At 35.0% G+C, this 14,522-nt stretch overlaps 1 protein-coding gene across 1 annotated transcript in view; it reads left to right on the forward strand.

Moving 5' to 3' along the window:
• Window positions 1–4,069: 4,069 nt before the first annotated feature.
• The window catches only part of LOC149212065 (MADS-box protein SOC1-like), a 411,381-nt gene continuing 400,928 nt past the window's right edge, over window positions 4,070–14,522 (forward strand). The window contains exon 1 of the mRNA XM_089391687.1: window positions 4,070–4,573. Within this exon, the coding sequence (XP_089247813.1) occupies window positions 4,392–4,573 (182 nt within the window). The 5' untranslated portion in view covers window positions 4,070–4,391. The remainder of the gene's footprint in view (window positions 4,574–14,522) is intronic.

The raw sequence follows: 14,522 nt of genomic DNA on the forward strand, positions 1-14,522 counted from the left end.
AGTAGTTAATACAGAGCCTAGCTCCTCCCGTGAGTTCTCTCCCTATTATAGTGAATTTTCCTGGTAACACACAACTATGTTGCATGACGCTGTAAAAATGAAGAACCTCCATAGCTGGGTGTATATCTGGAGTTCAGATTCATACTTCATCCTCGAGATGAGAGAGGAGGAGGTGAAATCTTGTTTTTCCTGAGGTGTTGTGGGGATAGATACAGATACAAATAACTTTCATATAGATGAAATACACCTGTTTACATATAAACAGAACGGTGGCACCTGTAACATGTGGTAGGCATACATGTAGCGGTGGTAGGCGTACATGTAGTAGTGGTAGCGTGGACAATATAGGTGGCAGGCGTACATGTAGTGGTGGCAGCGTGGACAATATAGGTGGCAGACGTACATGTATCGGTGGCAGCTAAAACAATATAGTTTATGTAGAGGTGGCAGCTAAAACAATATAGTTTAGCTATGCGCCGTGGCAGCATGCACAATATAGTTTAGATGTGGACAATATGGTTGGTTTAACAAAATGTTTGAGATTTAATGCTAGTATTAATTCATTTGAGTTTCAAATTGTTTCAAATCGCCCTTCATTAACTATTTTTATCCTAAGATTTTGCCACATATGCCTTGGTATGAGGCCAAATAAGACGATGAAAACTAATACTGAAATTTCATTGGTTCCAAAAATTACGAGGCTAATTTTGGGGCTAAAAACATTAGGTTATGTCATACAGAGTAATGCTAAAGAGACCATTTCGATTACTATAGTCCCATGCCTGACAACAAGGACTAATAAAGTGCACCCAAGTGGTCTTATTTTGTCAAATAGGTTTTTCTTACCACTAGGAACATCATTTCGAGTGAGATGATATAGTGTTATATCAAATAATGTCTTAATCATCAAAAGAATAGTTGAAGTGGAATGGTGGACATGGGAATATATGTTGAAACGTAATTCTCAATAACTTAAAAAGGGAAAATACAAGTCTTTTAATTATTAGTAGAATAATTGAAATGGTATGTGTTTAAAGATCCGTCTATGAGCTTGAAAGGGTAAATACAACCTTCCAATATATTAGTGGTTAATTAAATTAAACTAGCGATGGCTTCAAAACGATTTATTTGCGTTAGAAATAAAGGTTACTTAAATGCAATAAATCAACTGTAGTGTGTACCATGATGTGTTTAAAATTCTTTAAAATTTATTTTTTATATAAAATATAAATTATAAATTTTGTAGTATTTAATAGTATATATTCTTTTGAACTTTTTAAAATTTCTTTTCCATATAAAATGTAAATTATAAATTTTGTAGTTGTGATAAAGATATATCATTATAACAAAATAGTAATTAATATCATATAGATAATGATTAGTTATATCAATTTTTATTATTTGTTGAATATTTTAAAATTTCTTTTCCCTATAAAATATAAATTATAGATTAAAAAATAATTAGTTATATCAATTTTTATTACATAGTATATATTCTCTTGGCCATTTTAAAATTTCTATTCCATATAAAATTATAAATTTTGTAGTTGTGATAAAATTATAAATTTTGGGGTCACCTTTTCCTTCTCCCGGCATCCGTCACAAAGAAAATGAAGTCCATTGCTGCAAACTTCTTGTGGGGCGGACGATCATATCAGTCCAAATTTCACCTTGTGAAGATGGACTCTATCACAAGGCCGAAAAAGGCAGGTGGATGGGGCCTTCTTAACATGAAATGTTTTGGAAAAGCGCTCATATGCAAATCTCTTCACAGAGGCATTTTTGGGAGCAGTCCGTGGAGCACTCTCATCAATCAAAAGTATCTTAAAGGCAGAAATATGGCATACTGGTACAGAAGGTCAACTCTCGGCATCAGAACTGGCTCCTCTATATGGCTTAGTTTCAGAAAGATTCAATCTTTTTTCATGAAGAATTTAAAGTGGACAATCTTTTCTGGTTCAAGTGTTTTCATTGGTATTGATCCTACTCTATACAACTTAGAATCCATGGTCCCTCCGGCCTTACTCTCCTTTTTCCACTCAAGGGGCCTTTTTACCTGGAACAAGCTTATAGTCTCATGGTCCTCTCAGGAACCTATCTGGAAAAATGATCTCCAATTAGCCTTACCCCCCCCCCCCCCCCTCCGCCCCCTATGGCTCTCATTTACCAACAGATTCACAAACAGTGGGATCACTCAATTGGGTACAAAGGATGAGCTGATCTGGTCCCTTGATAATACAACCCATCCCATCTCTGTCAGGAACCTCTACACAGTCCTATCATCTGAGTTTCCGCCATCCTCCCCAACCTTCCCCGCCAAGCTCTGGAAAGCCCCCTGCCCTCTCAAGTCGATCCTTTTCTCATGGCTTCTTTTCTCTAATAAGAACCTCACCTGGGAGGTTCTCCAAAAGAAAGGATGGCAGGGTCCTGGCAGATGTCAACTATGCTTAGCTGCGGCAGAAACAAACAATCATATGTTCTTCGAGTGTGCTGCTTCCACTGCAATCTGGTACGAACTTTCTCTGATTTATGGTTTTCCTCACCGGTTTTTTTCTTCTGTACAGGATGGCTTCCTATGGTGGAGCGCCCAGTGCCCCACCTGGCATGCTCTTTTCATCCTCACTTGTTGGCATATTTGGAAGTGGAGGAATGGTCGTATTTTCCAGCAGCGAGCGCCCAGTGCCCCACCTGGCATGCTCTTTTCATCCTCACTTGTTGGCATATTTGGAAGTGGAGGAATGGTCGTATTTTCCAGGGCTGCTGTCTGCCACTTGATTCCATTTTGGTCACAATTTCGGGGTCCATGCCTTCTCTGGACTAAGCGGGCCTCTCAAAGCTTTTTTGTCTCCTTATCTATCTTTCTGTTTATGATCCAGCTATACAGAACATGTGTTTCTTTCCCTCCTTTGCGGCCCCTCCGGGGACCCCACAATGTGTTCCTTATGTAATATCTATATGTTACATTCTGGATGGTTTCTACAGAACTCTTTTGGGGAATTATGTGTTTCTCCCCATTCATAATGATTTTGCTTAATATGGCTGAGGATTTTGAACTCCTATGTATATTTGATCTTTATATATCCTTAATATAATCTATACCGCTTTTTCTCTCTGAAAAAGATATATCATTATAACAAAATAATAATTAATATCATATAGATAATAATATTAGTATAAAAATTTACATTATAACATTAATTAATTACTATTAAAAAAAAATCAATTTAAAATTACAAATAATCTTTTAAAACTATTTAAGCATATAATTTCATTTCCTTAAAACTATTTAAATGTATAGATTTCTACATTTTATTCTTAAAAAAGAAGAGAGAAGTTTAAGAAAGTTCATGAATTTTGAAATGCATAGTCCACTTATCAACGAATCTAAATAAAATAATAACAAACGATGACTGATAAAGTAAATAGTACTTCAACACTCTATTCTAACACAATTTTAAATTCAAAAAGTTATCCACAACGTTACGACTAATGCTTTATTAAAAACGGGTTACTTCAACATTGTCGACCCTAACGCAATTGTAAATCCAAAAAGTTTTGCATAGCTTTACAAATCAAGTTTTGAAGTTCCATAGAAAGCAACTCTAATACATATCTGCATTGATCCATCTCTACAGTACAATATTTAACGCCGTTAGCGCGGGCATTAAGAAAAGTATACAGCGAACTGTCGGATGCTATGATTATTTTAATCTCTGTCCGGTTTAAGCAATATGTACTTCCCATGCGATAAAAGGAAGTGGAGTACTCTCCGAAGCGAACTGAAGTTATTTTTTATTTATAATCGTATGTGTTCCATGTTTGTACGTATTCTGATTGTTTTAAGCATTAGGTACTTCCCTTGCGATAAAAGGAAGTGGAGTACTGTCCGAAGCGAACTGAAGTTATTTTTTATTTATAATCGTATGTGCTCTATGTTTGTACGTATTCTGATATTTTACTTCACGGCACATATAAATAGAACTGCATGACGTATACAAAGTATGGTGTGGCCTTGTATTTTCTATATTTTTGGAGGCCAAATAGGGGTTATATATGTGACGGAAAAGGTGCGTGGACTGGAAATTGACTAAATCTGGTCTGTGGGGCCTTATTTTGACGGAATAGAGGCAGCAGATTCGTGGCTTTATTGGGGCTTTTCCAATGGGAGTTCAGGTTTGAGGAAGGATGGGATCATGGATGTTTAAGTAATTTCTATCTCTGGAATCTTGGCTTCACTGTATAAATCCAGGAGCTGGTTGGGCTATTTCAGGAAGTCATTATCGGGTCTAAATTTTGCACCCGGCATTTTCTGCTGGTGTTCGTTGCGGTTCTCCGGTCCGCGGGTCTGATTGATTAATTAAAGAGCAAGAGTGACGAAAAGAGTCTGGGGAATGGCGAGAGGAAAGACCCAGATGAAGAAGATTGAGAACGTAACCAGCAGACAGGTCACGTTTTCTAAGCGAAGAAATGGGTTGCTGAAGAAAGCTTTCGAGCTCTCGGTGCTGTGCGATGCAGAAGTGGGACTTATTGTATTCTCCCCAAGAGGGAAGCTCTGTGAATTTTCGCGTCCCTGGTATGTACGGTTAATGTTTATCTGCCTTGAAATGTTTGGTTGGCTTATTTGTAAATCCTCTTTCCCTTAGTATGAACCAGTAAATTAAATGTTTTGGGAATAACTGTTTTAACTCTAGGGTTTCTGAATAATGCGTCCGTCTTTGAAATAAACAGTTGATAGTCGATCATTCTCGAGTTGTTTAGGGCCTAATAGTTTGCTTTCCACTACGCTAGCTGGGAATCGTTAAAGTTCAGATTTGATGCTGTGATTGCGGAGTAGCTTAGGTTATTACTGTTAGAAGTGTGTTAATTGCAGAGTAGTTTTGAATATTATTTTTTATGGTGTCATGGAAATTTAGTTTGAAAAATGATTTTAATATTGGGTTGTAAAATAAAAATAATAAAAATATTAAATTGAGAAAATGTTGAATTTATTTACCAAATAACTCCCCTTCTTTTTCAAAATTATCATTTATTTAATTTCTTTTCTAACAATTTTTTTTCCAAAATCTACCATTTTATAGAAAAAATTCTTATTTATTTGGTTTCCCTTTGATTTAATGTTACTTAGTTTTATACTTTAAAATAGAAGAATTGCATTCCCATGTTTCAAGGCTAGTGCTTTTTATCGTGCTTTTTATTTGGTTTCCCTTTGATTTAATGTGCATTCCCATGTTTCAAGGCTAGTGCTTTTTATCTTACAATTTTCTTCATTTAAAATTATTGGGGGCATAATATATATTTTTAAATTTGAATAAAAAACAAAAATAATAAGAAACTTTATTTATTTAGTTTCATTTTAACAACAAAATAAGATACATTTTAATTTTATTTAGTTATATATATAAAAGGCAGAAGAATTGTATTCCAATATTTCAATGTTACTGTTTTATTTTATATAATTTTAATAGCAAATTATTATAGAGGATATATATAGTTCATGGGGAGTAGAGTAAAAGATGATAGTGTATTTTCTTAAGGCATTTTATGATATAAAGATTATAGTTTCCAAATTTTATGACAAAAAATCTAATCATGCTAAAAACTAGTATAAATTAATTTTTAAATAATTTTGACAACTTAAATACTTCTATATAATAAGTTATAACTACTCAAATTACGAATTTATCATATATATATATATATATTTATATAAAAGTCGGTGTTTTTGCTTTCTAAATGGCATGTTTATGATATAATTTTCATATATATATATATATATATATATATATATATATATATATATATTTTAGTTTTTTATTATATAATTTTTTTTAATGGCAATTATTTGATATTTGTATTTATGATGGTATTTAAATTTTTACTTAAATAATACTATAAAGTATCTATATTGTAATTATTTGTTTCAATTTTTTTATTTTTTATTTAAATTTTTTTTTTTTTTATGTAATTTTTTTATTAGTAATTATTTGAAATTTTTATTTAGGATGATATTTAAATTTTTATTTAAATATCATCATAAATTATCTATATTGTAATGATCTGTTTCAATTTTGTTTTCTTATTTCATTTTTTTTCCTATTGCATAAATTTTAAGAAGTAATGGATGTTATTGAAAGTGATAAAAGGAAGAAAACAACGAACATTAATAAGGAATGTGTTTGAACTTATGTAAGTGAGTGTTTTCGCCTTCTCAATGTCATGTTTATGATATAATTTTCATATTTTTATTTATTTATTTATTTATATTTTTTAGTTTTTTATTATGTAATTTTTTTAATAGTAATTATTTGATATTTTTTATTTACGATGGTATTTAAATTTTTACGTAAATATTACTATTAATTATTTATATTGTAATCACCTGTTTCAATTTTGTTTTCTTATATTTTTTTTTATTTTTTATTTTTTTGGTTTTTTATTATGCAATTTTTTTTATTGGTAATTATTTGAAATTTTAATTTATGATGATATTTAAATTTTTACTTAAATATCATCATAAATTATCTATATTGTAATCCTCTGTTTCAATTTTGTTTTCTTATTTCATTTTTTTCCCTATTGCATAAATTTTAAGAAGTAACATAAAGTGATAAAATGAACAAAACAATAAAAGAAAAAGGAGGTTTGGAGAAGAATAAAAGATGAGACCTTTTATGACTCTCACAGAGTATGAAAATTGTTGGTTCCAAAGGTCATTACAAACTAAACAAGAGTGTTGATGATAAAGTTGAAAGGCACAAAGTAAAATTGGTATTCTTAACTGGAAGGTATTGATTTCCATTATATATTTTTAATGATTGTTAATATTGTTCATGTTTGTCTAGTATTAGCTAGGGTTGTGGGGAAGAGCACCCCCCCACCCCCCCAACAAAGTAAAATTGGTATTCTTAACTGGAAGGTATTGATTTCCATCATATATTTTTAATGATTGTTAATATTGTTCATGTTTGTCTAGTATTAGCTAGGGTTGTGGGGAAGAGCCCCCCCCCCCCCCCCCCCCCTCCAAATATTTTTTTTCCATATTTTCGTGGGAGCGAACTAGGGAGTAGTCGGGGAGCATTCGCTTCGTGACCGCTCCAATTCGCTACTAGAGCGAATTTTTAAGGCGGGAGCGGTCGGGGAGCGATCTCTCTCCAAGTTAAAAAATATGCTCCCCGTGGGCGAAAGAGGCGGGTTGCTCAACAAGTAAGGGAGGGAGGAGAGGGGCCAACAGAAATAAAAGGCCCTCCTCCCCTTCCATAATTCACCATTTTCATATTGAAAGAGCAAGAGAGGGCTTTTGGAATTGGAGCTTGAGTTGAGGAGGAAGATTGAGAGGTTTGCTTAGGAGCTTGAGGAGCTTGTAAGGGAGATTGGAGCTTGGGATTGAAGGCCAAAGAGGTAGGATCTAAACTCTAATCTAGCATTTCTGTTTTTTATATGTTCATTATTAACCAAAAATGTTCTCTTCTCTCTTTTCCATTCCCATTCCTCCATTTTATTGCAAGAAAGAAACTCTAACTCCACCAAAGTTCAAAGAATCAAAACTTCAAACATCATGGCTGTATGGCTTGGAATTCTCTTGATGTTGGTTCTTGTTTTTGTTATTATGGTGTTGGAGAGTAGAAGAAGGAGGCTTGATCATGGTGAAGAGAATGAAGAAGTGGGTAGTGGTGGATTTGAAAACCTTGGAGAGGAGGAGTACCTTGGTGAGGAGGAGGAGGAAAGTGGAGATGATGAGGGCACAAAAACCAAAGAAAACCAAACCCCATTGTGGAAATATATTTCTAGGCTTGAAGGAGGGAAAGGGGGTGGAAACACTAAATTTACATGTATCCATTGCAAAATATATTACACAGGTTCATACACCCAAGCCAGAAAGCGTCTCTGTGGGAAAATGCCATGGGATGGAAATAAACAAATAGGAATCAAAACTTGGGAAAGTGTGCCAACAAAACAAAGAGCCAAATACATAAAGCAAAAGGAGGAAGCCCAATATGGATATAAAATATTAAAGGGTGACGTTGAACATGATAGCCCATAATCACATAGACAAAGAACTCTGTCAACATCCTCCCATGGTAGTGTATATGGAGGTATAAGAACAAACATCCCTTTAAGGCGTAGAACCATATCAAATTTCCTTGATGAAAGGGTGTAGGAATGATGTGGAACCAAAAATTTATCGGTTTCTCTATGCATGTGGGATACCATTCAATGTTCTTCACTCACTTTATTGGCACGAAATGGTTTCCGACATTAATGATGCCACCAAAGGATACAAGAGCCTTGGGTATGACAGGGCTAGAACCGTGGGACTTGATCATGAAAAGGAAAAAATAGCACATGCTTTGTGTAAAATGACAAATTCTTGGAATAAGCATGGGGTATCCATTATATCTAATGGATGGATAAATGTAAAAGGTAAGCCATTGATAAGTGTTCTTTTTGTGTCTACTAGTGGTGAAGTCTTCCTTTCAGTATATGATTACTCAGAAAGGTTTAAGACCACCATCAACATTGCAGAACCATTACTTCAAAATATTGAATGTATTGGGCCATACAATGTCATCTAATTCATCATTGATAATGCTTCTAATTGTTTGGCAGTCGGAGAAATTATTGAGGATAGATACCCCAACATATTTTGGTATGGGTGTTTGGTTCACACAATGAACATTTTGATGCATGATATTATTAGGAACAAATACCTTCAATACAAATGGTTTGGTGATTTGTACAAGAGAGGCAAGAGAATAATAATTTTTTTTTTACCAATCATAGCAATACCCATGGGCTTTTTTGCAGTCACTCAAGTTTGGAGCTGTTGAAGATTGCGAAGACTAGATTTGCTAGCTATTACCTCACCTTTAAGCGCCTTTAGAAGGTAAGAGAGTCATTGGCTAACATGGTATGAACTCAACACTGACAGGTATTAAAGGACAGTGCTCCAATCGTAGTCGACAGACAATGTTTTGAACAAGCTGAGGACACTGCTCTTGATGGTCTTTTTTGGGCACGTATGAGGGAAGTTTTTCAATTGACCAAGCCCATTTATAGCATGATTCGTTTTGAAGATACATATACACCAGTGATTAGGGAGGTGTATGAGCAGATGGATAACATGTTGGGGCAAATAAAAGATGTTGTTCAGCAAAAAGATCCTAACTTGTATGATATTATTCACAATTTTGTGTGTGCATGATGGAATAAAATTAATGTTCAACTACATGCCTTGGCATCTATTCTTATGCCAAAATATTACTCCATCTTGGTTGGGTAAACCTAAACCTGGGGGTGGGGTTAGGGCCAAACCCCGGACACATACAGAGGTACAAAATGGATATATGAAAGCATTAGACAAGTTGGTCCCTGACAGGGAGGAGTGTGCTAATTTGCGTCTTGAATTAGGCAGATACTTCACTAGCATTGGAGTGTTTGGTTCTTTGCATGCAGTGGAAGATAGTGACAAATTTGATGCTATCACATGGTGGGACGCATATGGTGGCCAACGACTTTTGCCAAAATTGGCAAACAAAGTTCTCTCATAGGTTGTAAATACTTCTTCTGCAGAATGGTGTTGGAGCACCTATAGCTTCCCCTATAATATGAGAAGAAACAAACTCAATGAAAATCAGCCAAAAGGCTTGGTTTATGTGAACTACAACTTGAGGTTGTTAAGTCATTATTGTGAGCGGGCTTGTGCGGTTACATCATATACAACTTAGGACAAAAACCTAAAGGAAGATAATTTGGAGGATAGTGCTCTACATCTAAAGGAATTGGAAACAAAACTTTTGAAGGATGATGATGAAGTAGCAACAACCATGCCACTCCAACCATCTAGTAGCAGTGCTCGAGTTCCAACATCTTTGCCTTTGTTGCCGCCACCTCCATCGACATCCTCACGTGGAGAGCATGTGCCTTTTGGTTTTGGTCGTTTGAATATGTAGGAGGAGACTCCCACAATACCACCACGACCTTCTCAGAAATAAAAGATTTCTCGTGGCATTGAGAGGCCCATGCATTAGTAATAAATAATAGATTTACTTGTCTTTTCTAGTTTTTAGTAGTTTTTATAGCTATTGACTCTTTAATATTTATTACGATATTTTTTGTAAACAATATATGACTATTTAAGTTTGAAGTTTGCAGTTGGAAATTACAACTCATTGGTAATGAATTATGAATATGATGCTTTGTGAAAGTTGAAACATTTCCCCCCGATCGGGGTGATAATGGCGGCGATCGGGGCAATTAATACGAAACGGGCGAGGGATGATGATGAGGCAAATGGGATTTGGGTAATGATGAAGGCGGACAGAAAGATCAGCAGAAAGGATATTATTCCAAGGAGGAGCTGCGATGAAGTAATGAAAGACGAAGTTGGTGGAGGTAGTGCTGCAGAGATTGGACGTGGGTACGATGGCACAGAAGGAGGACGAAGGGAGGTGGGCGGTCATGAAAACAGCAGGTGGCAGAAGAATCTGGAGAAGAGAAATGAGGAGAAATGGCGGAGGAGAAATCATAAAGGAGGGAGGAGGGGCAAAGGAAGGAGTCCGTTTAATGAAATTTCAGAGAGTTTGCAAAGAGACAGGGTGGTGAAAACTCTAGTTAGGTCCACAGAAAGGCAGAGGAGGCAGAGAGAACAACCAAGCAGCGCCGAAAGGAGGAAACGAATGGCTATAAGGAGAAGAATGAGAAACGAAGCGGACGAGGAGAGTAGAGGCAGGAAAAGCCCGGAAAAGAAAGGGAAAAGAATTGATGCTGGGGAAACTACAAAGCAGTATCAGATAGTTCAGGACGAGACCGAGGACGAAGTGGAAATGTTTGATTCCGACCAAGATAGATCTGAGCAACCAAGAAAGAGTGTATGGAAGGACGAGAGGCAATCAAAGGACAAACCACAGGAAGAAAGGAAGTATGGAGATAGGAGAGGCAAAGGGCGAGAGGAGGGAGGCGACCTCGGGAGCACTTCGGGTATGAAAGGTCTGGGAGGCAGAGGAAATTATGTGACTAGAGGAAGAGCAGGACGGGGACGAGGCCGACGCAGTAGAGGAAGAGGATGGTCGGAAGGGAAACGGGAGAAATGCGAATCATTACCGGCAAGAAGATATAGAAAAACGTTGAAGAAGAGGATACAGTTCGCAGAGCAAGCCTACAGTGAAAACACTAATGAGGATATCAGAAGAATAATACAACAATTGGAGGAAGAAGCTACTCAGGGTCAGTCAGAATCAGAAATGGAAGATTGGGAATACCTGCTACCGGATCCAGGGAATACCAGAGGGTGCATGACACTGTATAAACAAGCCTTGCATGTATACTGGGTTATGAAAAGGTTGTTGGCTAAGGCTATGGAGCAGGTTGCCATGGAGATGGCTGAACTGGCCCAGGGAATTCCTAATTTGAAGAAAGAAATGCAGAACATTCAGGTCACCCTGATAATGCAAGACAACAAACTAGAAGAGATACAGCAGCAGATAAAGAAGATCAATCTGGGAATAAAGAAAGAAGATGATCAGCAGGAAGCCATGGCTGGTTAATATCTGGAGATATGTATATTCTTTCCATAGTTTTTTGAATGCCGGTGGATAGTTTTTGGTTTCAGTATCAGTTTATAATGCAAATAAGAACCAGTAGTAATCTTTTTGAATGTTTAGTATACTTAGCCTGGACAAGAAGACTTAGTATTTTTTGTTTTTGGATGGCTGTCAAAAACTTAAGGTGGCGAACAGACCCGGTTTCCCTACGGTTTGAGGCCACCATGAAAATGTACTGGTTTCAATTCGAATTAATGGAAAACGTATGGTCCCTCCTTAGCTTACAAAAAAAAAAGAAAGTTGAAACATTTCATATCAATGATTATATATTCTTTGTTATAGTTGGGATACTTGGTATTGGTAATGGTTACAAGTACAACTTTAGTGATCAATGATGATAAATGCTATATACTGAATTTTGAAAGCTTGAAACTTTAAGATCGATGAATCATGAGACTTGATATGTTGTATGTTACTAACTTGTGGATATGGTTCATGACGATTATAACTTCTAGATGATTGATGTTATATTGTTCAATCCATATTTTTATGCTTTTTATATCTAATTAATCATTCTACGTGCTTTTGTTGACATATATGCATCAAAATATATAAAAATATATATTATATAAAAATTCACTCATGATTTGCTCTCGAACCGGGAGCTTTTGAAAATGTGTTGAAAATATTGCGCTCTGCCCCCGCTCCAAAGTAACTTGGGTATTAGCACTAATTAGTGTGATCTTGAGTGAGAGAAGCTATATGTTAAAACAACATTTTTACATGGAGATTTACATAAGAAAACATATATGAAACAACTAAAAAGAGTTGCTCAAAATTGCAAAAGAATATTTGTTTATAAACTTAATAAGTCATTATATGTCATGAAGTAGTATCCCACGCAATATTACAGAAAGTTGTATTCCTTCATGGAAAGCTAAAGTTTTACAAGGAGGATGATCATTGTCCTTACTTCAAAATTTTAAGAAATTGTATATTCATTATCTTAGTGTTACACGGTGACGATATGCTTGTAGAAAGGAAAATAATGGTTGAGATCAACAGGCTAAAGGCTTAGCAAGGTAGGACTTTTGACATGAAGGATCTAGGAGAAACAAAGCAAATTTGGGTCATATAAATACAAAGAGAAGAAACATGACAAACTTTGGTTATCACAACATAATATGAAGAAGGTACTCATGAGATTTGGTATAAATAATGTGAAATCAGTAAATATCCCTTTGGTTTTCCATTTTAAAGATTATTAAAGTTTATGCAATAGTAATAAAAAAGAAAAGTATTATATGCCTCGTGTATCATATGCTAGCATGGTAGGAAGTTTAATTTATGTGATGGTATGAACAAGACTAGATATTTCACATGCAATTATTGTTGTTATTGGATTCATGGAATATCTAGGTAGAGAGCATTGGGTAGTGGTGAAATGGGTGCTTTGGTATCTTAGAGGCATAAACAAATATTTTACCACCTATGCCTTTTGTGGCGGTTCATTTCGTGGTTATTTTGACTCAGGTTTTGTAGGTTATTTTGACGAAATGATATCTAACTCAGATTGTCTTTCTCTTCTATGAGGATCTATTTGTTAAATTTTAAAGATTCAAGAAACAATTATTTTTTGAAATATTCATGTAGAACATATAGATGTCTTACATGCATACAAGGAGGCATTTTGGTTAAAGGGTGTATAGACTCATAGAGTGATTTAAAAAAGTGTAGAACAAGGTGAATGTATTCTATGATAGCCAAAGTGCTATTTATTTGGCTACCAATAGAGCCTAACACAGTAATACCAAGAGTTTTCTATTAAATATCATTTTGTAAGACACTATTCGTGTAGGTGGAGTAGCTTATATGAAATTCCATCCTCGGGAAAAATGTGCATATGTGTTTATAAAAAAATTACTATTAGAGAAGTCATGGTGGTGTTTGACTACCCTTGGCTTGCAGAAAAGATGTTGAGTGGTCTTGGGAAATGTATCAATTAAATTTTTATCAAGGTGGAGATTGTTGGACTTGTGACAATGATAAAAAGAGGTGGAAATTTTATGGAAAAATAAATTTACTTGAATTTATAATTTAATTTTATAATGAATGTTATGTAAAGATTTTAATCTTTACCCTTGACTAACAGAAATTACCATTACCTTTCCCCAAGGATGTTTCTTTGGATAGTTTCAAGGTTTTATCATGCAAATCGTGTCTTGTTGTTTCACTATATTGTTTTATCCTTTTCACTATTTTATTGTAACTAACTTGTGTTTCAAATTAATATGATTATATGGACTCATGTTTTTTTCAAGACCGTCACAACTATGGATAATGTGGAACGAATGAGCAAAGAAGGAGAAACCGTGATATGAAACCCTTGATGAAGTTGATGATGCACAATAACTATCTTATTTAAAAAAAAAACTAGTACGATATCAAATTCCTTAAATCTAATTTCACAACAAGATTAAGAGAGACCAAATAGGTGTCAATTAACCTTCTTCCCTAATAAGAACAACCCATAAAATGAAGTAAACCACCATAGTTAGGAAAGTATAGTAGTAAATCCCCAAATAATTGATGTTTAAATCAAGGACTAGGGAGGCTTTAATGAACTCAATCCTAATCTCTTCATACATGACAAGCTTGCTTTTAGGTTAAGGATGACTTAGTGAATAAGTGATTATGTCAGATCAATTGTGGTTAATTTTGGGAACATGATTTTGGTAGCTCATGGTTTTGCTCCCATGGATTTATGTATGAAGCCTTTAAAAGAAACTCTAGAGACTCCATTGTAATGCACCTAGAGCTGATAAGTGAACGATTAAGATTTTGCTTAGTTTGGTAGAGGAAACAAAGATAACTTTGGGTAGTTTTTCCTCATTTGGGTTTCCCGGGATAAATAATGTGTGCATGATTTATGTGCATTTTGTTATTGTTGGTTAATTATTTTATTGTAGTCTTTATTCCTAG

Source organism: Pinus tabuliformis, chromosome 1_1 (assembly GCF_031772625.1).
Source record: "Pinus tabuliformis cultivar Carrire ecotype Pingquan chromosome 1_1, CPIR1, whole genome shotgun sequence".
In the NCBI taxonomy this organism is placed as follows: domain Eukaryota; kingdom Viridiplantae; phylum Streptophyta; class Pinopsida; order Pinales; family Pinaceae; genus Pinus; species Pinus tabuliformis.